Raw genomic sequence first — 23,521 nt, 5'->3', positions numbered from 1 at the left:
TACATTTATTTATGTTCCCATTCAATTTTAACTGGAAGCCAGTGACTTTTCTTTTTTGTTTCCAATGAAAGAAAAGAAAATTGTAATAGCACACAGCTACCCATTTGCACCAATTAAAGTTCTACATTCCCATCATCCCATGCTCGCCGCCCCATCTCGAGATTTTCTTTCCCTTTGCCCAATTCTACGGCTCTCAAAATTATTTTCCCAATCCTATTGCTCCAAGTTTTTCGAACTTTCCCTCCCTATTCCACACCTTATTCTCAGCCCCTATTCCCTTCGGCCTCTTCGCTCACCGGCGTTCTCAAGGCGGTTCGTGATCTCTCAAGACAGTGTTCGAGTGGTGAGTTTCTAATGCTTCTTCGATGTGAGGTTTTTTTATAAGCTTTTTTCCCTTTAGATGATGATTACTTTAGTTCTGTTAGGTATGTTTAATTATGATGTTCGAAATGTTGGTTTTGTTCTGATGAAATACTAAACTGTGCATTGGTTAATTGTTGAACTTTTTTTGTTTATTTTTAAAAATTAGTAAGTTGCAGATGGCGCCTCTAAGGTGGTCGATGACACCGATTTGGAGGTTGGCTCCGATTGATAATGTGAAGTAGAAGAAGAAGCAGCAACACACTCATTCTTCCCCTTTCTCTTTCAAGTTCATGGCATGTTTCTCATTTTTAATAACCAATTTTCTGCTCAATTCCCACTGTTTGGTTTCAGTTAATCTCTCCTTTTAATTTAACTATATTATTTCAAGCATACGTGTGACTGTTTATTTACTGTCAAATTTTCCGTAGCTCGAAGAAACCACTCCAACCTCCCCGAGAAAGCTTACTGCTTCCTATCATGTGCTTCTCTTTGCTGGTGAGTGGTGATGGTGTCAAAATAGATGAGGAGATGTCAAATTTGCTTCCTTCTCAGAAAAGGAAAATTAGACAAAAACAAAGAAAGGCAGAAGCAAGAGCTAAGAAAGTATTGTACTCATTTCTATAGCTTCGTTTGAACTTGGTGCAGGAAGGGCATTCATTCATCCTATTGTTTTATTTTGTTTTCAGGGGGCAGAGGAAAAGAATGAAGAGTTAAGTGTCAGTGAGGTATTCAAGTCTAGGAAACGGCATGTAAAACCTATGAATCCTGATCCACATGGGGAGAAGTTATTGCAGGTTAAATTTTAGTGCCTTCAACTTCAGTAACCATTGCGATTCTCTTTAGCCTGTGTTTTATATTTTATAATTTAATGGATAAATAGAAGTTTTCTCCTTGATTCTTACTACCGGTTACCATTGTGGTTCATGTAGATTTTCACAATTTGAATTTTTAGTTTGAATTTTTTTCAGGTGATGTGGAGATGGGCTAAACAATAAGAATTGATACATACTCTAGGTAAGTAGGAAGTATTATCAGCTTCTACTATGATTACCCATTGCAGTTTCTCTCATTAGATCATCTTGAATGATTTTTGTTTGGAGATCCTTTGTTTTTGCTAACTTACATCATCATGAACAAAGTTTTAGGATCTTTGCAGGAGGATCTGTTTAATTTCTATATGAAGGGAAGATAGCTTATTTAAATTAACTAGGAAGTTGATTGTGTTTTGGTTGTTAGTTTGTGTTTTGTATTTATGTTTGTAAATGTACTAGAGTTTTTTTCCCGTGCGTTGCACGGCGAACATTTATCTTATTGCGAACATGTAAGTAAAAAGAATGAGGAATGGAAAAAAAAAATCTGAATATGATTATGCAATTTAAATGATAAGAAGAATGAAGATTGGGAAAAAAAAATTGATAAACTCCACCTCACGAAGTAAATGTGTTTTGATTAAATGAACAATATCACGCCCAAATAGTTATAATTCCTGCATCATAGGAAACAGCAGTAGATTCCACCTCCAAATGAACATAGCAAATACCCTTACAAAATTACAATTTTTTTTTGGCAAACAGAATTAATATTTAACAAATCATTCCAAACTACATTCTGCCAGGAAACAAAAGATAAGAACCGATCAACATTGCTGGCATGTTTTTAAAGTGAAAAATATTGAAACTGCTGCTTTGCCAACAAATTGTGCAGTTAAAATTTACAAAACACAACATGTTCATCAAAATACACCTAATCAAGAGATTACATTACATAAAAGTTGTTGTGCTATCAGTAGCTCTTGATCTTGAATGTCAATTACTTAGCCCCCATCATCTTGAATATACCTACAAATTATGTTCTATAGATCAGATAATGTCAACAACATTCTTAATAAGATAAAAATGAAAAGCACTTGCATAACACTCACATTATATGAAAGTGGAAACACACATCTGCACTCATCCAATTTGAGTACTCATTTGTTCCTCCTGAATCTTCATATTAGAATATAGCTAAAATAAAAACAGTTTGATTAACACAAATATTTGTTGGTTGAGCATTACCACTAAAGATAGTAAAAAAGAGTATTGAACTAACCATTCATAGGTTGTCGAAAACTTCTTGGTATATAAAGTTCCGAGTACAATTTGAAACAACTCCTTTATTGTCAATGATAAGAATTTTTAATCCTTTTCTGGATTTTACTCTTGAAAGTGCAACATAGAGCTGTCCGTGTGTATTTATTGAAAAAAACGTTTCTATTTATTGAACAAAATGAAAAAATTACACCGCAAGGCACATAGGGAACCCAAAATAAAGAGAGTGTTTCTTTATAAGGGAAATGAAAAGGCCCACATAACTCCAAGGAACCCCATATTCTTCATTGGATGTTAGGGTGTGGATAATCCAAACAGCAACACATATGTAAAGACTGAAAAAAGTAGAGAAAACCCCTAATCTTCCAGATAATTAAAACACAGGACCAATCAGTTTGTGTTGTTTCATTTTCCAATACAGTGTACTATTATATACTGATATCTACTAATTAATATTTAAAAATAAAATATTTCTAGTAAGATTCCCAATCAATCCCCTTTAATAGCTAGTATTCTAATTTGAAATTAGAATTGACCGTATCATTCTTATTGATCCTTTTTATTTATCAAAGCACTGAATTCCTAAGTGGGTCTATATTGGCTTTATAAGAGATATAATAAAATATATTAAAATATTAAATAAATTTACAATCATCAATAAATATAATATATAAGTCTATCTGTGGTGATCGGTTACTCCTTGTTGCTGATAGCACAGTAACCGATTACCCATTGTTTCTGTTCCAGCTCCTTGTTTCTGTTATATCAACATAATAATAATATATAAGACTAAATCTTTATTTTTTGTACTGATTTAGAAAATTAATGGTTTTAAAAAATAGAAATTACAAAGGATGTCAATACACACATTAAACAACCTAAAATATATTTGGTTAAGGACCTGTATATTTTTTCCTTAATTAAAAAATATATAAAGATTGATATTTAATTTGAAATGGACACGTAGAAAAAAAAATTGAAATGGATAACTACCCAGATGAACTAATCAAATTATTGAAATTAAAAGATATAGAAAAAAACTTGCTGACTTATAAGAAAAACTATAGAATAAAAAAAGATAGTTGGACAGATTATGTATATTTGTAGATTCAAAAAGTCTTGAAATCAGTGATGGAAACCCTTGCTGAAATCTCAAGCTGGCTAAGAACTTGAGTCGCAGGATCATTCAGTTCGAAAAACCTACACATGAATATAGATGAAATTAAGAACCCTTATACTTAAACACATATAAGTTCATTTAAAAAACTAACCTTGCACGGAGTGGTTCTGCCTCCTGAACATCTGGATTAAATAAAATCTTAGTAGCACCATACACATTCTGAACACTTGGCCTCCTTGGTCCAACCCAATAACAGATGTGAAATAGATATTAGACATAGTATAACACGAATGAAATAAATAGGCTTAATTGCACTTTTGCTCCCTGATCTTTCACCTTTGTGCGATTTACCTCCCTCATCTTTAAAATGAGCGAATTCCCTCCCTCTTCTATTAATATGTGCGATTTAGGCCCTTCCGTTAGTTAGCCGTCCAATTACTAACGGCGGTTGCTATTTTCACCCTCCCTTTTACTAACCACACCCCCATATCAGAAATAAAAATAAAAATAAAAATAAAAAAAGGAGGTAAATTGCACAAAGGTGAAAGATCAGGGGGCAAAAGTGCAATTAAGCTAAAAAATAAAAAAATAAATTAAATAAATTAAATAAATTAAATACAATTAACCGAAAATAAAAAAAAAACTGAAAAAAAATATTTTTATAAAAATCAAAGAAAAAATAATAAAATAAATGAAATAAGTTAAATACAAATAATAGAAAATGAAAAAACATTTTTATAAAATAAAAAAAAAGCTGAAAAAATATTTTTATAAAAATCAAAGAAAAAATGTTTTTATAAATTCAAAGAAAATAAAATATTTTTTTTAATTGAAGAAAGAAATTTAAAAATAAAATAAAAGAATAATTATTTTTAATTTAGTGTAGGTGGTGCAAATAGAAACAAATTCTTCTTTTATTTTATTTTTAAATTTCTATCTTCAATTAAAAAAAATATGTTATTTTCTTTGACTTTATAAAAACATTTTTTTCTTTGATTTTTATAAAAAAAAATTCAGTTTTTTCTTTGATTTTATAAAAATATTTTTTCATTTTCTATTAATTGTATTTAACTTATTTCATTTATTTTATTATTTTTTCTTTGATTTTTATAAAAATATTTTTTCAGTTTTTTTTAATTTATAGTTTTTTTTATTTTCTATTAATTTTATTTAATTTATTTAATTTATTTTTATTTTTTTATTTTTATTTCTGATAAGGGGGTGTGGTTAGTAAAAGGGGGGTGAAAATAGCAACCACCGTTAGCAATTGGACGGCTAACTAACGGAAGGGCCTAAATCACACATATTAATAGAAGAGGGAGGGAATTCGCTCATTTTAAAGATGAGGGAGGTAAATCGCACAAAGGTGAAAGATCAGGGAGCAAAAGTGCAATTAAGCCAAATAAATACAATTGCATTCATAACCAACTATTCCTAACCTCTGAATGGTTTAATTTTAGCATATTGAACAACAACTACTGCATTTGTCATGTCACCAGCAGCCAATTGCCCAAGAATCTGTCCAACATAGTTACCAAAGAAGGCACATTCAAGACGAACCCTGCAATTTTATTGAGCAAACATTGTAAGAATTCAGTATGATGAACATATATTATAAAACAATGCATTACTAACCCATCTTGAAAAAGCTCGATGGTAACTCTCTTTTGAATTTTCCCATCCTTCTCATACTCTTGCTCACCGCTTGATCCAGTAAGGATACCAATGATATCTAGAAAAAAAAAACATGTATCAGTAACAAATTTTATATTGTAACAACACGAAAAAAATGCAAGAATCAAGAAAAAAAAATACCTATTAGATAAGAAGGATCCGGATCATTGAACATAATCTCAGACAAAGGAATGAAAGAGTAAGGACTTTTGGTTATTGGACAGTTTCCAATCTCCTTCACTTTGGTATGAATATGAAAGTTAATTTTAAACTAATGAGTAGTTGTTCTAAAATCACCAAGATTGTCCCCAACACCAAAATATGAAATCTGATAGACCTGACCTTCAGTCAACAGGGGGTGGAACCTATAGACCAAAGTTTTCCTCACTGAAGCATGAATCTGACAACCCTGCAAGATTTTTAATAAAAAAAAGTTTCAGAGCATATCAATGAATAATATTAATATGGAATCAGAGATAGGAATGCAGATAAATTCACCTTTGAATCCATCAACACCAACTCCATTGAGAATGGCAATTTCCCTCCACTGAAGCTGGGACTAACCCACAAACGAACCACCTTTGTAACGATGTTCCAAGTATCCTTTGAATTATTCACATCTGAGACATCATCAACTTTGATTGCCATGGTTAATGAATCTCCTTCAGAGCAAGGAAATAAGATAGGAACAAAGCAAGAGTGAGTGAAAAACAATTGAACATCAGGATCTTATATATAGTAGAAGGGGGAGGGGGAGTATTGAATTTGAGTTTAGAATCACTGAAAAATTCACAGCCTCGGTGCCATTGTCTATAATTATGTTTCATTGGAAAAAAGGAATTTCACAACCACGATGCACACTATCTGCAATTGAGAAGAGTTCTTTTTTAAAAAGAATCAGGAATTGAGAAGGCTGTGCACGTAACACGTTTAGTGGTGTAAGCAATTACTGTGATTGGCTAAAAAAAATCAGGCGTGAGTGAGATAAGGAGGGTGGGCGAATCAATATATATATTTAGATTGGAAACAGAAATATAAAATAAAAAGGAGTGAATTAAGGAGTGTGGGGGAATAAACCTTTTGATTGGAAACAGATATATCAGTAATTGAAACGGTTGAGAATGTTGATAGTATCAATAAGATATTAGCATTAAAAGATATAGATATCAGTGTTAAAAAGTAAACAATCAACATCCACGTTTTTAAATAAGCAATCAAGGATTAATATCAGAGTAGTAAATGCAGCAGTTAAGATTTAAAATGCTGATGCAAAATTTGAAAATCATGGAGAGAAACAAATAAATGGGTGGGGACCGGTGAAAGATGATTGGTGGATGAGTGCCATGTAAAATCTGACTGGAGAATGAGAATGAAGGAGAAAATGACACGTAATCAGTGAATGGAGGGAAGGAAGGAGAGTGAGCCATGTAGGAATTCCACTCACTATAAAAATGCACCATAGAAGAGAATGTTTCTGGTGATGACACATCAGCATTGGGTTCTCATAACCCTTGCTGTTTTAATATATATATTGATATATTGATGTGGACATATTTTGTTCCCTCTCTAACTGTAATGGACCTAGATATTATGTTGAATTGATGCACCTCTATGAGTAGTTTTTAAGAATTGCAACTACTGACTTGTGATTTTATGTTCTGATTTCTATTTTCAGTGGGGATGCTGACAGAGCTTTAGATTGCCTGTGGCAGAGGAAGAAGGCTGAGATTAAGCTGCAATATATTTTGCTTTCAAGGTCTATTTTTGTTAGAGATATTTGAGTATTAAAATCAACATAAAGTTGAAACATTTGTTTGCAGAGAGGATCAGCCGAGAAAGAACTTTTGCAACAAAGTGAAGGAACCACATTCCATGAAAAGGTATCTACACGATTCAACATTGTCGTCATTGGAGGTTCACCTTGATTTTATTGTTCTCATCTCATTACATATTTTGAGAAGAAAATTGTGATGAAAAATTGATTATAATTTTTGGCTGAGAACAATCAAATAAGCTTTATTTTTAACCTTTGAAAGAGATTGCTTTGCCATGAATTTTTCTATTTTAGTGAAAAGAGATTAACCTTTGTATCAATTGTTTCTCCTGTTTATGAGATCTTTTTCTGAAGATCTGTATAGTTTAGTTGAGGTATAAGTTGTTTAGTTTCTATTAATGAGATCCTTTTCTGAAGATCAGTATATTTTAGTTAAAGCTAAAAGCTAATCGTAGTAATGAGATCCTTCTTAATAAACCACGTGCTGCTTTGGTCAAAGATCCAACCAAGGTAAGTAATGTACTATTAACTCTTTTATTTATATGAATTCGTTATGGGGCTGATGTTTATTCATTCTTTCATTTTTTAGGATCCTGCTGATTTTGAAGTTCCTGCTGATGTTTTGGAACTCATTGATCAAACATTTCTATTCAAAATTGAAGTCAATAACAACTCAAACTCAATATTTGAACCATCGTACTGAGTTAAGAAAATCTGCTCTGACTCAGAGGTTATGTGTCAGTTTCAGGCATCCCTTCCCTCTATTGAGGGTTCCGCTCCATTGTTGATTATGGGGACCCCTACTTCAGTGCTGAAGGGTGAATCTTCATCTCCGATTATAGAGGAGTTTTCCCTGAGGAATAGCTTGGATCAACTAGACATCATTTTGCTAATTTATTATCAATTTTGTATATCATTCATTGCGACACTGTGTAGAACCTCAAATCCTTTTCATAATGGAGTTGTTCTTATTTGATGGTTTATTCAATAGAATACCATTGCATGATTTAATCTATACAGGTGTATGCTCTTCTATTCATGGAAATCATTTAAATATTTTGGTCAATTGGTGTAAATTTATGTCGTTTTAAAAGTCGTCGTTATATTGTTGCGCTGATTTATACTTACTTATTTGTTTATAAAGTATGAATTGATTGATATATGCTCCCCGTGCAACGCACTGGTGAAAAATCTAGTTAAGGATACAAGATGATGGTTAGAGTCGTTGTGTTGAATCTCTCTAAATATGTGGCACGTAATCCCCCAATTCGTTTAGAATCTTTTTATTTTTGCAATTTATGATGTTTGATACTTTTATTCTTCAATAAATATAAACATTTGGTTTGGATTGGATCGGTTCAGTTTTGAAAATCAAATCCGAAATATGATCTAATTTGATTAAAAAACTCTGTTTTCTCAATTTTTGGATCCGTTTAATTTTCTGTTTAATTGGATTTAATTTTTTTTATCACTGTTTATCGGATTGGATCCGTTATCAACACCATGTTTCTTGGTAGACCCAATACTTATCAGTGCAACTTTTTTTTTATCACTTGCTACTACTAAGTTAAAACCAATTGATTAAATATAATTTTTACTTTAATTAAAATAAACTCCCTTAATGGAAAAATTAAAAGAGACTAATTAATAAAAATTAATTACATTTGGATAACCTTTTGTTCACACCTCATTTTTTAAGTGTGAGAAAAGGTGAAGGAAGAGAGAGATAAGAAGAAATGAGAGAGCGTAAAGGTGTATAGATGATTTGATTGATAGAGAACATATAAATAAATAGAAAATAAAAGTGAAAAAGAGGTGGAGGTGTGTATGAATCATAATTCATTACATTTTAGTTATTTTAAAACATAGGATCATTTATAAAAATATAAAAAATTAATTAATTTAATAGAATAATAACTTTAAAAAAATAAAATTTGAAAATAAAATTTTAAAATCTATTATGTATATTTTATTCGAAGTAATTTTTGATATATTTTTCTCTGCTAATATATCTTATCCTATCATTATTCTTTAAGGGCTCTTTGGTGGTCAGGATAGGATAAAAGCAAGATAAGATAAATGATTGGATAATGATATGATATGATAAGAGCAAGATAGATTCTTATCTTATACTGCGTTTGAGGTGGACAAGATATTGATAGGATTTGATAGAAATAATGAAAAATGTATCAAATTTTCCTTTGAAATAAAAATTCATAATATCTATAAATTGGTTGATAGTGTAAAAAAACTTTACACCGTCGGTGCATAGAAATTAAACTCTATATTAAAACATAAATAAAAAATAAAAATTTAATAAAATCTCTAATGTAAATAAAACCCTAATCTAATAAATCTCTAATCTTAATAAAAACGTAATCTGAGTAATGCCACAATTAATACTAATCCCTAATTTATCATATTAATCTTAAAAAGTAACAAAAATACTTAATACTAACAAAATAAAAAATACTAATACTTAACTAAACTAATATAATCCTGTCTAAAATTAACTTGCAACAACCATTTCATCCCTTAAAAAAAACCATTTCATCAATGGATCCCCCTGAAAACCAGAGAAATCCCCTCAACCCAAGAGGTGATCACGGATGATCCCAACACCCAAAACACGAACAAACCCACTTCCTCCTCTCTCTCTACCCCTCAATCGACATGTTCGAGCCCCTCCGCCCCTCTGATCACCGCCAAAGATGTTCTCATCAAGGTCCCCGACGCTATTCACCATCTAATCAACAAGGAGTACAACGTCGACCTCACCACCATTTGCCTCTGTCAGGGAAAAACATCGTCGTCGTTTACGCATGCGTCGCCAATTCGAGGTAGTTCCATGGCAGCCTCTACTTCTTCCACTTCTTGGTCTTGCTCGAGATCTGTTGTTGCCCATGCCTTATATGACTCGATCTCAAATAGCTTCATGAGATCTTCATCCATGGCGCCTGAACTCATCCATGGCCGATTCGAGGTGGTTCTCAGCTTGTTCCATGGCAGCCTCTGCTTCTTCCACTTCTTGGTCTTGCTAGAGATTTGTTGCTACTCATGCCTTGTATGACTCCATCTCGAATAGTTTCATGAGATCTTCAATGGTGGAAGGGTCGAAGTTCTTGTCTTGCAAAGCTTAGTTTGAGAGGAAGGCGAATTGGGAGAGGAGAGCTTCCACTTTTCTTCTTTTTCAGTGACTGCTTCCATATCTTCCCTTCTTGGATTAGGGTTTTTTTCCAGATTAGATTAGGTTTTTTCAGATTAGGTTAGGTTTTTTTTAATGATATGAGTTAGAATAAAAAAAAACTATTAATTATATTAAAAAAAGCCATGTGGAAAAGCTTAGTAGGCTAAAATTGAAGTCACTTCAGAACCAAACACACTTTGTCTTTAATTGAATTTTAAAAAAATCTAGGGACCCAATTTGATGCGAAAATTTTACAGGGACCATAACCGATTCCCTTTACAATTACATGGGTAAATTGGCCATTTAAGCCCTAATTCTATTATGACCACCAAACGAGACTAAATATGTGTAAACATTTTTCTTCAACCAATAAAATTAACTATTCATAATATAATGAGTAAAATACACTTACCCCCCTCAAGGTTTGCTAGAAAAACATTCCATCCCATTCTTATTCAAAATATACACTCCACCCCACTCATTTTATCATGTTAACTTCATCCAAAAGATGCTAACAGAATATTCCATTCAAATCAAAATTATTTAATGTAAATTTATTTTTCCATTTCTTTTTTTTTTCTGGTTATTTTTTATTTTATTTTTTTCAAAAAAAAACTTCACTTTAAAATAAAAATCGTTTAAGGTCAGTTCCATTTAAAAAAAAAACGTTAGTTTCAACAAAAAAGAATATAACATCACAATTACTAGTAATACCCAGTTTATAAAGGATTTTTATAAATAGTGAATTATATAAAAATATTTCGAAATTAATTTCATACTAATTAAAATTTCACCAAATAAATACTAATTAAATTTATTTTTCCTAGATTTATAAAAAAATGTTGCTTATGAATTATGTATGGATATTATTTAATAAAATTCTCTTATCATATATCAATAACATCCCTCATTTTCAATTACTAAAAGTAATATATACTTTAACATTTAACATGTTATAACCAACACGATCATATTATCCAAATTAATTAAAATAATAATATAACTTTATATTCTTTTATGGAGTGGAAGTTTAACGTACTTTAACCATAAGTTTTAATTTAAAACTATTTCATACATATTTATTCTTGAATTATTTTATAAAATGGTTACTTTATATACCAGCTCCAACAGTATGTAAGCATTGAGAATATTTGTTTGGTCAAATATTAGAAAGTGACGTTTTTTTCTGAAAAAAAAATAACCAGAAAAAAAAGGAAAAATAAGTTTACATTAAATAATCATCTTTTTGAATGAGGTTAACTTGATAAAATGAGTTGGGTGGAGTGTATATTTTGAATAAGAATGGGGTTGAGTGTTTTTCTAGCAAACCTTGAGGGGGGTAAGTGTATTTTACTCTAATATAATCCCCACTTCTTCTCTTCTCTTTTGTTCCCCCTCTCGTTTATTTGTGTGGCTTCTCTTAAGAGCATCTCCAATGCTAGTTCTTAGTATCATCCATGTGGGTCTGTACTGCCACATGTGCTTAAGTAACTATTTGCAGATTTTGCTCCCACCATGAATTATTATTATTCATCCGGTCCTACAATACCATTATATTAATATTTTTTATTTCCATATAATTTTGATTTAAATGTAAATGTTAATTCAATACTTAAATTAAATGAATGAGAGAGAAAAAATTAATTTTTATGCTAAGAACTCAAAAAGTAAAATTTCTTATAAAAGAACCTAGTTCTTATTTTTAAGAATTAAGAATTCCACGTCATCCTCTTCAGTGGTTAAGAACTCAATTCTTAATTCTTAACTCAAAAATAAAAACTAAGAACCTTACATTGAAGATGCTCTTAATAGCAATCTACCAATGTTAGGTATTTTTTGATATTAATTGGCGTAATATAAACAACCTGTCAAAAATTAAATTTGAAAGGAAAAGTCTATTCATTCGCATTAAAAGGACGACTACCAAAAAGTCTTCAAGTACCTTTACGGTGAGTTATAAGGTGCAATAGTGCCTATGTCTTGCACCAGTGCAAGACACATTATTAGCCACAGAATATGAATATTCTATTAAGATGCCATTTGTATAACCGGCTTGAACTGTAATATTTTATTTGTTAATTTGTTTTCAGTTTCACTGTTATGCCCTCACCTCTTCTCTTCTATCTTTCCTTCTCATCTCTGTTTCCTTTCACCGGAAACACCAGATGACGCAGTGCACCACCGCAAGCCATCACAAACCGTCGTACGCCGTCGCGCACCTCTGTCGCTGGTATGGGGGTGGGTGGTGGGGTTTGGGACAGTGTGACAGGCAGGGGTTGGAGGGCGGCGCAGCGCAAGGTTGTTTCCGGGGTGTGGTGGGTCGGATTTGGGACGGTTAAAGAGTACTACCAAAAACTCGATGGAACAAAAATCTGGGTTGTTTTAATGCTATTGGAGGTTGTTTGCTCCCGGTATTTCAATTTATAATTTTGCAGCACAAGTTGAACATAGCATGACAGCTTTTCTACTGTCATTTTGAAGAGGTTGAAATTCATTGTGGGCTTGTGGCATTGTGCAGTTCCTTGGATTTTATATTCAAACCACTTGCAACTCATACTAATTGGAAGGTGGGATTGAGGGTATTATGAGAGGAACCATGATGGGTTTGTTAAGATGGGTGTTATGTTGGCAGAGTCGTGCGGGGATGGAGATCTGAATTTTTAAGATGAGCAGTAAGGGGTAAGGGAGATGTAGGTGAGGGAGATATGGAGTTTTCAGATATTTTCCAGGTGTAGTTCTTCGATTGCCTTTCAATCTTCTTCACCGGTGATGTTCAAGGTAAGGTGGAAGAAGCTGATTCTCGGGCTCGCATCTCACCAAAACCCAGATCTGGGCGAAGTTCGAGGTGGTTTGCATCTCACCAATTTCACATCGCTGTTGGTGATGCAAGTCGTTGAATCTGGGCGATGTTGATCTGCTTCTGATTGTTTTGTTTCTAATTCTCTTAGAAACTAGGGTAGTGGTTCTGCAGTCAAGGATGTCATGGTGCTCGAAGGTGAGAGACGGCGCGGCGGCGGAAGGATTCCGCCCGCAAGGAGGCCGGGCTGTTTTATCAGAGAGAAAGGAGTATTAGAGGGTGTTTTTGTAAACTTCCTTTCTATTTATTTATTTCAATTTTTTAACAGCAGGTATATAAACCTGATATAGCAGGTAATTTCCCCTCTTGCATGGTGCAAGACCCAGTCCTCAAGTGCACCCTAACAGCCACCTACTTTTACCTATCAGTGAGTTTCATATGACCACCACTTATTGAAAGCTCCAAAAATATCCATAACATGCCAACATCTAGTCATCTATAACATGTCATGTACAAAGCATAATGTGACTTGGCGGTCATCTCAAAAATACCAATTCCATAGAAGTAGAACATGTCAAAGAATGAGTTTTTTTATCATTCTAGATTTTGACTTCTATCTAAAACACCTGTCCCAGTTGACTCATACTTTTCTTCATCCTATACTTGTAATTTATCAAAGTTATATGTTCACACTACAACTAACAATTCGGTGCCCACTAGGGTGGGGAACTTTCTTTTTGGTCCACCGGTGGACCAGGGGCATTTCAGACTTTGCATTCGGGATATTTTAGACTTTTCCCCTTCTCCTTCTTCTCCCTCCCACTCTCCCCTCCTCTCACTTCAACCATCTCCAGCAGCACAGGCACCATCAGCAGCAGTAGCACTACCAAGAAGAAAACGTCAAGGTGAATTTCTCCTTTTCCTTCTCTCTTTTTGTTTTTTAATTTTTATTTCTCCTTATTTCCCCTAACCAAAGCTTAACGTTGCAGAGGAGTGGGTCGAAGTGAAGAGTTGCAGATCTGGTGTGAATCGAAGGGGAGAGTGCCAGATCTGGTCCGACAGTGGTTGTACGGCTCCGATCCGGCTCTCAACGGCGAGGAGCAGTGGTGGAGAAATCTGGGTGTGAGTGGTAGTGTATCTGGCTCGCTTCTTCATCTTCTCCATCGTCTGTGTTTCAGTCTTAGTGAGTCTGGGGCTTGGTTACGCAAAGAAGGGTGCGATGGAGATGGATTTGAGTCTAGGTTGGAGCTTTTTGTGGTTTTTGTGGCATGGACCAATTTCTTGTGAGAGAGAAGCGACGGAGAAGATGAAGGCTGTGGTGGTTTTAGTTAGGGATTTGGAGGACAAAATTAAGGATCCTTTATGTTAGCCATTTTGTGGCTCTTCCCCTTAATTTTTATTGGCTATTTCCTTGCTTTGTAGGCTATGAAAGCCACTGTTAGTACTCGTATTGTATCTTTAGGAGCCTGTTCCTATTGTTTGTTTTTTAGAATCTTCATCTTGTTTTCTCATGTGCTGTCTGTTGGTTCCTATTGTACAGGTCTCTGACCTTTTCATTCATCAATATATATTGAACTTTAAAAAAAAAAATTAAGGATCTTGTAACAGTTTCTTGATTCTGGAAGTGGTGATTTGCTAGTTTCTTCAAAAAATTATGACGAACGTGGTAATTCATGGAAGTGGTTAACCTCATTAAAAAAAAAGTAGTGGCTCAGGACGTGATTCGGCTTCAGCAAGGAGGGGAAAGGGTGGGAAGAAGTGTTACACTTACATTTTTACCCTTTTGTCTTTTTATTAAATCCTGAGCATCCAATTAAAGAATATTCCTAGATGCTAAAATCTAATGGTGATAGATCATGGTCCACCGGTGGACCAAAAAGAAAGTTGCCCACCCTAGTGGGCACCTAAAAATTCAACCCTCTACCATATACCAACTTAACAAAATTGATACCAAAGTTCAACCGTTGGGTGGTTCAACACTTCAACACCCAATTCATCTTGCCATATGCACATTTTATTTTCAAAGTTTAGCTGACTATGATACAAAAACAAGGGATTTATCTACCCTTGATTCCCCTCTCATCTACCTCCTCATCTAAATCCTCACTTTTCATTTGCACCAATCCAAAGATAAATCCAACTTTGATTGCACTTGACACACACTTAAACTTGAATCATAATAAAAACCACCCCCATGTGTTAACAACTAAGCTATTGCCGACGAACAACCTTAGCCACCCAAATTTGGACACATCATAGGTTCCACTTTAATGTATTGCCAACTCTTTGGAGAACCATGGCCAATTTGTTTTCCCATTACAAGTAACATGCATGTGACACAATTTTGTTCGAGTTAGAAATGTTCATATTATAGCATAGTAAATTTTCTCATTTAGTGTTTTTCTATTTCTAAAATTTAAATGTGAGACATTATTTTAGGGAAATCAGACAAATACCACATGAACCATACATTTGTTTCTAGAGCCAACCAGTAGCCAACCAATAAATAGACCCTTTCCATAAACCATCATTCAAAGCCTCAAACTCAAAGTGTCTCCATTCAACTACTGAATTAGGAGTACAAGTATAAAAGGTCAAATAACAGAGTCAGACTCTGCCCTCAGAAACAGAGTTTTTAGTTCTTGTGTTGTGTTCAAACATGGTGTGGAACAGAGGTCACACCATAGGCCATGGCTCAACTGCCACCGTCTCCCTCGCCACCTGCAACGGCAGCATCTTCGCCGTGAAGTCCTCAGAGCTATCGAATTCAGAGCCTTTGAAAAGAGAGCAGAGAATTCTATCTTCCCTATGCTGCCCTTATGTGGTTACCTACAAAGGGTGTGACATTACCATGGAGAACAACAAGACCATGTACAATCTCTTCATGGAGTACATGCCCTTTGGCACAGTTGCTCAGGCTACTTGCGGTGGTGGCCGGCTCGAGGAGGCGGCGATCGCGTGCTACACACGGCAAGTTCTGAAGGGGCTGGAGCATTTGCATTCAAATGGGTTGGTGCATTGTGACATCAAGGGTGCCAACATCTTGATTGGTGAAGATGGAGCCAAAGTTGGAGACTTTGGATGTGCCAAGAGTGTTATGGAAACAGCAGAGCCTAATTGCGGCACGCCGGCGTTCATGGCGCCAGAGGTGGCGCGTGGGGATGAACAGGGGTATGCTAGTGATATTTGGTCACTTGGGTGCACTGTGATTGAAATGGCTACTGGTTCTGCACCATGGCCTAATGTGGCAGACCCAGTTTCAGTTCTTTACCATATTGCATTTTCTGATGAGGTTCCTGAGATTCCATGTTTTCTATCTGAGAAAGCAAAGGATTTCCTAGGGAAGTGTTTTATGAGGAATCCACAAGAGAGGTGGAAGGCTAGTCAACTTATGGAGCATCCATTTCTTGTGGAGTTATGTTTCAATTCTAAGCAAGTTTTGAAATCCAATTCAATTTCCCCAACAAGTATTCTTGAACAAGGCTTTTGGAGGTCTATGGAAGAATCAGAAGGTTTTGGAAGTTTGGTCCACACAACTAGTGTTGAGAATTCTTCTCCTGCTGACAGGGTCAGAATGTTAGCTGCATGTTCAGGGGAACAATGTTGGGCATGGCATGATGATGATGGTGATGATGAGAATTGGATCAATGCCAGAGGAAATGAGACAGTAAATGCTCTTGGAAATTGTGGGTCAGATAGAGGTTCAATAGTAGTGATGGGTTGGTAAAAAGCAATGTGAGAAGTAGAATTAGTGAACATTTTTGTCAGGATCACAAATTTAGGGATGCTAGTCTTGTAATTAGTAATCTCAATTTTGAGAGAGGCACTGTTGCTTTGATGCCACTCCCATTCACATTGAATTTTTTATAATGAAGTTACTCAATTTTTTCAAAGTGCTAATTCTCCCTCTGCATATGGCAGAAAATTAATGTTTTAGTTAAAAAGTCTGGTACTTGATGTGCATAAACAAATATGAGTCTCCTGTCAACACCAGGGCAAATTGACATTACCACGCATTTAAAGATAAAAAAAGCTAACAATATTTTTCTTATAAATTGAGATGAAGGCATTCAAAAACTTGGGAAAATGGCTAGAAAAATTGATGAGACTCTTTGATCCAACCTATTGGGTGTGTTGTGATTTGGGACCTTCAAAAAATCAGTTTTTCTTACTTTAGTGAAAGAAAGTAAATTCAAAGAGAACAAAAGCTAGGTGGATAGGGTTGGTTCTAATTGGTTACCTCAATTTAACCCTTCAACTTCTGTCCTATTATTTGCTTTAGTTGATTGCATTGGACATGAAGCATAGGAAACAAAAGTGGCCACGTTTAAGAACAATGTCACTCAATGTCCTCTGTTGGTAGCTTTGCTTTGTCTTCATTCCTTTTTTGAGGGCTCTATTTATCTGTCTATTGTATTGGTAGGTTTAGAAATAAAATTCCCAAACCTCCAAGTTGGTTAGAAGGTAAATTATCAATTCATGAAATTCCACTCTTCTGCAACAAATCTGAATAGCAAACTGGTCCCAGCTTTTAAAGCAAAGCGAATATGCAGCAAATATTACGTTTGGTAGTACCAAATCACAAATTAAATGTGACACCACATTTACCCAATCAATTCCAACCAATGTGTCAAATTCACACTTTTAAATATAATTTGGCATTAGTTTTGCCAAAAACCTTCTAGCTAATAATTTTTTACCCAAATCATAGTTTTGGAATTCTCACAAAAAAACCAGACACCCTACCAATTTATTGCCAGCTTGAGCTTCTGTAAACCATCTACAATTCCATTTACACAAATCATCTATAACTCCATTTACACAAATCATGTAAATATTAAAATGAGAATTCTAGTTTTAACTGTTTCATATGCATAGTTACTAGGAAGTCATGAGCTTCAATTTCAGCTAGAATCGAAATTCAATTGCATAAACTACTCTTAGCATGTTTCAAAATTCTTTTACCCACGTTTTTTGCTGATGCATTTCCAAATAAAAGCCTTTTGAGTTTTGAGTGTGAACACAGGAAGAAAGATATGTGTGGAAAGAATACCACCTAAACCTGTGACATGAGCTTGACATCTGGTCATCGTGGTCATTGTGTCCTTTACCTTTTCCCTTACTGGGTTTTTTTGGTCAATTCTTATTGGGCTTTTGTTTGATCCAATGAAAGGTTGGTGTTTCTGACTCATGTTTTTGGCCCATATATGAAGAAAATTATGTTTTTGATTTGAACGACATTGACCAAAAAACAAATTGAACTTCTCTGGATTGTATAATGGAAGACCAAGATGAGATGCTTGATACCATTTCCCATTAAAGATCCTCTTTCTGTTTTTTTTTTTGTCGAAACCATTAATGATGCTTGACATGGAGAAATGAATAAAAAAAAAAACAAGAGATTTAAGGTGGGATTTCCTACCCTGGCACAGAGCAAAGCCCAACCCTTCTATTTTATATTGACAAAAAAAACCCTTCTATTTTATATATGTATTTTTATCATATTTGAATATCTATATTTATTTTTGAAACTCTATAATCTATATCTCCTTTTTATTTTCATATTTAAAAATTATTTTAACTTTGTAATCTAGGCTATTAAGTGTCGTTTATTATATTCATGATCAATTTTTTTCCTTCAAATTTTAGATATACGAGCAGGGGAGGGGAAGATCCAAGGATCAATCTCTGGAGAGTGTAATTTATCTTTCCGATGTACGTCAAGTTAATTATAAAAAACTTTAATATCAATATTTGAAATTAATTTTTTTTGAAACGAATTTTCAAATTAATTTCACTATTTGATAAATTATTACCTTGTAAAAACAAAAACTTACACATAAAATGACGATATATATGGACACAAGTTTAGTTTCAAGTTTCAATATGATGACCATTACCAAAAAAAAATATGATGACCAAATTGCAATTTTATAAATGTTGGAAAACATCTAATTCAAACAATTTTTTCTTGAAAAACAAACAGTTTCTAAAATAATTTTTAAATATTGTTTTCAAAAACTGCAATGAAACAAACTCACACAACTATTACCAATATTTTTGCACAAAGTTGTCAGCAATTTATTGACGGTGCGAACTATGACAACTGACATATGGTGTTGTCCGTCTAATTTACTGGCAATTTTTCTTGCTGATAATTTTTTGCTACTCTAGGCTGTCGGTAAATTCGTTGGCTTGGATGGGAGTGACTCATTTTGTTATGAATGAAAGTGTTAATTTGGTGAAAAGAACTTCACATTTAATCTATCATACTCTTCGTCGCAACCTTGTGATGCCCATTCATCTAAATTTTATTTTCCATCTTATGATGAAAGTTGCATAACCACTAACAAATTTAATTTTGAGAAGGAGTTTTGAGCTGAAAATTTGTATCAACTTCAATCTTTTGGTCATTGTTTGAGAGTCATCTCGGAGCTGGCAAGTATCATGCGGGTGCAGCACCTCCCACATTGCGTTACTATGTAATTTGGAATGGATCAAGACATTTTAGTGTACGTCGAATATGTCAATTTTTTCCAAAGTGTATACTAACACTGGTGTGCCGCTAAAATGTGTGAACATGTATTGACGGTTAGCCGTCGGATTTTTTTATTTTTTTATTTTTGATGAAAATCTTGTTAAGCGATCTTCTGTTGGCTATTCTGGACTTTTGGGTTCATACTTTTGGCAACAAAAAGTGTTGGATTCTTCAATATATTGTTCATCTGTACCAAATACAGTTGCATCAATCAATATTAGTGGCACTCCTTGGGCAATGACTCAGTTCTAGCTGGCATTCCAACCGAAGATGAGAGGAAGCAAGTTAGAACCTCTCGCTTCCCTATAAGACAAAAGACACAGAATTTCTTCTATTGAGTCCCACTGTTGCTATACTTTTCCATAGCATAGTGTCGCAAAAATACAAGGCATAGAGACACATAAAGATATCCAAATATGCGATTATAAGCTAAAATAATACAAAGGTGAAATGATATGACCTTTGGTTCTAGTTAAGAGTGATCATGTTAAACAGCATCTTTTTATTGACCAATATTTTGAACTGAGAAGGTGTGGTTCCTGTGTATATATATGGTTTTATTACACTAGTAACCCAAAATTTCTTGGTGTGGTACATAATTAAACTTAAGGACATTGCAGAATAGATCATACACACCCAAATTTCATCTCCAACTAGAAAGATGAATTTGAATTTTCTGCCCTCATCAAGGAATTTTTAAATTCGCAGATCGAATAAATTTTGAGTTGTTTGATTAAGATCATACAACTTAAATTTTAAGCCTAATTTATCGTCCGATCTTAATAAAATATATGAGCTGACTGATCTTAATTAACCAGTTTAGACTGTGACTGCATAAATGCAGGATTGTCGTAAATACACGTAACTCAAATTCATAAAAAGTAAAAGCAAGGGTGAATACATTAAAATTATGAAGACATTTTATATTTGATTTACAATTACAAAGGCTGATCTTTCAGGTTAATAACTAAGAGTACGTTCAGTTACTTTACTTCAAAACTAAAAAGTGAATGAAACTATTTTTATAAATTACAATGAAAGTTCATTCACGTGAAGCTGGTATCTAAACACACACTAATATTAATCACGTTGCTGTGCAATTGCTTTTCTGATCTGAGTCAAGGTTGTTAGCTGGTAAGGGTATGCTAGTGTTGAGAGCAGTGACAATCATTAAAACCACAGACACCAAAACTGAGATCAATGATAAGACCAACATAACAGCATGAGCAGTGAGTCCCTTAACTTGATGTGCATATTCTGCTGAAGCAAGCGCCAAAGCCGTCAGAGGAAAAGAATAAGCCCACCATGCCACATTGAATTTCTTCATGGACTTCTTAAATAGCAGAGGCCTTGAAACCTGATTGTCCCAAAATACAAAAGAAAGTAAGCACTTATAAACTTTTTTTTTTCAAAAGGAAAAGTTGAACAATTTTAGCTATCTATCACTATATAGTCCAAGTACAGTGAACTATAAATGGCTAAGTTCGTGACCACACATACAAGAGTTCTGAGTTGGCATGAACACCAGAAGGGACCACCAAATAGAACTTGTAAGATTATCATTTTCAGATAAACAAAGTGACGTGAAATTGTAAAAGTTATCTACTATATTGAAACAAGGGTCATAGTCAACTTATTAAATAGTGGACCACTTTACTAGCTAGTGGACTTCAACTTACATACTTCCAAATGATGAACAAAACAACTCAAGAACGACAGTGCACCATTGGAATATTTTGTACTCAAAATCTCATATGCTATCTCAATTTCATTTCATGTTTATCAATAAATTTTTAACATGTTAATCAAATACTACCATTCAAATTTGTAACGGCTCCACTCATGTCTTTTTAAATTATCGGCAAATCAAGATTTCATCCATGGAACAATAAATTGAGACATCTAAGACAAGATCTTTGATCCCACTGTGGAATGAAATGCAAGCAATTTGACATCATTTTGAAGTTCTTATGTTTTGTGTGTACTACCATTATATTTTCTTGGTGAACTTGGATCCACCGGCTACTAGGAAATCACATTAGGTGCATTCTAGGTAGCTTTCTCTTAGACTTCTAGGCAAAATTGCATTCTCTTACTTTCTTCAACAATTAATTCTACGGCCAAAATTAATTATAAGAAGAAAATTATGTGAGGAGTTTTTGAGTTTCAAAACTGATTATGAGGGAAAAGAAAATTACCAGAGACATGAAAAGGAAGAAGGAGAGAAAGAACAGCATCTTCGAAGCGGTATCGAACTCGTCACTAATGGAGCGCCAAGCCAAGCTGGCTACGCTTGGCGCCGCAAAGAACAAGAAGAACACAGGACGCAGCAGAGGAGGGAGGCTATTATCATTCCCTGGCAACCTCTGATACAGAGTCACAAAAAGCACCAAGTAATGCGAAATCCCAAGAGAAAACAAGCAAATTGCACTCTCTTTCCAACCCATCTCCGCAGCCACCCGAGCCCCTACCAAGTTTCCAATCACAGACAATTGGCTTGTTGGGTTCGCGACCGCCGACAGAAACCTCTTCCCCTTTGTGAACCACTGGCCATAGATCTTCACATCAAGCACCACCACAGGAGTCACAAACACACACCAAAGAACTCTGTGGCTAAGTGAATTAGAGGGAACAAATGGTGATGACTCTAGCAAAAGTAGACATGAAATCCATGGAGCAAAGAGGTAGTTCACTCCCACATGGCTTAAGAACTCATCTTTCACCATGTCAAAGTGAAACACACATCTTAGAACATAGAGAAAAGAGAGTGTGACTAGTGTGAACAAGGCTAGATACCATAGGAAAGTGAAAGCAGTGGAGGGTATGAATGAAAATATTTTTCTAAGAGCGTGTGCGTCTTCGATTGGTTCAATGAGGACCTTCCACAACAAGGCTTGACTTGAGAGGGCTAAGCTGATTCTGAAATACCCTGCATGGATTTGTGATAGAATTGAAGAAGATTGGACATGGATTTGAGACTTGTTGTGATTATGGGATTGAGTTTTGGTGACTGGAATGTCTATAACTATTGGTAATGCTATATGAGTTTGTGGTTGTTTCTCAGAGTTGCTCATTTCAACCATGGTAGAAGATGGTGCAATGCAAGTACACTTCTTGTGCGGATTGTGGGAACAGAGTGGAATATTTATAGCCTTGCAGGGTTGCTTTATTTCAATGAAGCTTCTCTAAGAAAATTAGGAAACTAGTTTACTGTTTATAAATATTGAAATAAGGGCCCACAGAATATATTCAATAGCAGGGTTAGGTCATCTTATTTTATATCAGAAGTTAGAATAAAGCTTACTAAGAGTTGATTTTCTATCTATTCATAAAAAAAAAGTTGATTTTCTATCAGAAGTTCTAATTCTAAATCAATGAAGTTACTCAAATGACTGAATGAGCTCTCTCATAGTTGATTTTGGCTATGATGGAGGAAAATGAATTACTAATTGATTTTTTTTTTTTACAAGAGGAAAGGTAAATTACTGATTGATTAAAGAGATTAAAGAGAGTAAACATGTGCTAATATTGGCTTTCAATGTGATTATACTAATATGCACATGTGTGTTTTTTTCTTTTCTAGACATACACATTTTTACTCTTCAACTTTGCTATATTGCAGGATCTATAAGCGGACAACATGCCACGACATAGATTTCTTTTATAAGCAAAGATGAAATATATAGGGGATACTACGGGTATCCCAACCCTAGTAAACATTCTAGAAATATAAGGTAAATTACTGATTGATTAAAGAGATTAAAGAGAGTAAACATGTGCTAATATTGGCTTTCAATGTGATTATACTAATATGCACATGTGTTTTTTCTTTTCTTTTCTAGACATACACATTTTTACTCTTCAACTTTGCTATATCGCATGATCTATAAGCGGACAACATGCCACGACATAGATTTTTTTTATAAGCAAAGATGAAATATATATGGGATACTAGGGGTATCCCAACCCTGTACAAGG

General features: G+C 34.2%; 2 protein-coding genes, 2 long non-coding RNA genes and 1 pseudogene across 6 annotated transcripts; 3 read left to right on the top strand and 2 right to left on the bottom strand.

Annotated features, from left to right (window-relative positions):
• The first annotated feature begins 35 nt into the window (after positions 1 to 35).
• On the top strand, positions 36 to 7,992 carry LOC130747049 (uncharacterized). 3 transcript variants are annotated; one of them, XR_009022307.1, is made up of 6 exons: positions 36 to 343; positions 792 to 966; positions 1,050 to 1,157; positions 1,332 to 1,377; positions 6,923 to 7,531; positions 7,611 to 7,992. It is a non-coding gene; the product is annotated as an uncharacterized LOC130747049 (long non-coding RNA). The 3 variants fall into 3 exon arrangements; XR_009022308.1 differs by having other exon boundaries at positions 51 to 343; positions 6,923 to 7,127; XR_009022306.1 differs by having other exon boundaries at positions 53 to 343; positions 6,923 to 7,127; positions 7,764 to 7,992.
• On the bottom strand, positions 1,332 to 6,101 carry LOC130747048 (uncharacterized). The gene is made up of 8 exons (XM_057599866.1): positions 5,746 to 6,101; positions 5,590 to 5,656; positions 5,209 to 5,305; positions 5,013 to 5,134; positions 3,725 to 3,808; positions 2,455 to 3,653; positions 2,285 to 2,369; positions 1,332 to 2,201 (listed from the first exon to the last, which is right to left on the bottom strand). The coding sequence occupies exons 1-6, from the start codon at positions 5,893 to 5,895 to the stop codon at positions 3,640 to 3,642; spliced, it is 534 nt and encodes a 177-aa protein (XP_057455849.1). The 5' UTR covers positions 5,896 to 6,101; the 3' UTR covers positions 1,332 to 2,201; positions 2,285 to 2,369; positions 2,455 to 3,639.
• Positions 7,993 to 12,157: 4,165 nt separating the features above from the next.
• On the top strand, positions 12,158 to 14,610 carry LOC130747047 (uncharacterized). The gene is made up of 2 exons (XR_009022305.1): positions 12,158 to 13,910; positions 13,995 to 14,610. It is a non-coding gene; the product is annotated as an uncharacterized LOC130747047 (long non-coding RNA).
• An 893-nt stretch (positions 14,611 to 15,503) lies between these two features.
• On the top strand, positions 15,504 to 16,898 carry LOC130742958 (mitogen-activated protein kinase kinase kinase 18-like; annotated as a pseudogene).
• A 3,522-nt stretch (positions 16,899 to 20,420) lies between these two features.
• LOC130747046 (S-type anion channel SLAH4-like) lies at positions 20,421 to 22,704 on the bottom strand. The gene is made up of 2 exons (XM_057599865.1): positions 21,742 to 22,704; positions 20,421 to 20,900 (listed from the first exon to the last, which is right to left on the bottom strand). The coding sequence occupies exons 1-2, from the start codon at positions 22,624 to 22,626 to the stop codon at positions 20,628 to 20,630; spliced, it is 1,158 nt and encodes a 385-aa protein (XP_057455848.1). The 5' UTR covers positions 22,627 to 22,704; the 3' UTR covers positions 20,421 to 20,627.
• Positions 22,705 to 23,521: the final 817 nt, after the last annotated feature.

Source organism: Lotus japonicus, chromosome 3, assembly GCF_012489685.1.
Source record: "Lotus japonicus ecotype B-129 chromosome 3, LjGifu_v1.2".
Classification (NCBI taxonomy): domain Eukaryota; kingdom Viridiplantae; phylum Streptophyta; class Magnoliopsida; order Fabales; family Fabaceae; genus Lotus; species Lotus japonicus.
This window is presented reverse-complemented; position numbering and strand designations above follow the sequence as displayed.

Excerpts from the sequence above, each read along its gene's own strand:
- LOC130747048 (XM_057599866.1), bottom strand. The coding sequence starts at position 5,895 with ATGGCAATCAAAGTTGATGATGTCTCAGATGTGAATAATTCAAAGGAT. Across the intron at positions 5,657-5,745 it reads TGGTGTTGATGGATTCAAAG|GGTTGTCAGATTCATGCTTC; the intron begins GTGAATTTATCT and ends AAAATCTTGCAG. Across the intron at positions 5,135-5,208 it reads ATCGAGCTTTTTCAAGATGG|GGTTCGTCTTGAATGTGCCT; the intron begins GTTAGTAATGCA and ends ATAAAATTGCAG.
- LOC130747046 (XM_057599865.1), bottom strand. The coding sequence starts at position 22,626 with ATGGTTGAAATGAGCAACTCTGAGAAACAACCACAAACTCATATAGCA. Across the intron at positions 20,901-21,741 it reads TCTTCCTTTTCATGTCTCTG|GTTTCAAGGCCTCTGCTATT; the intron begins GTAATTTTCTTT and ends TGGGACAATCAG.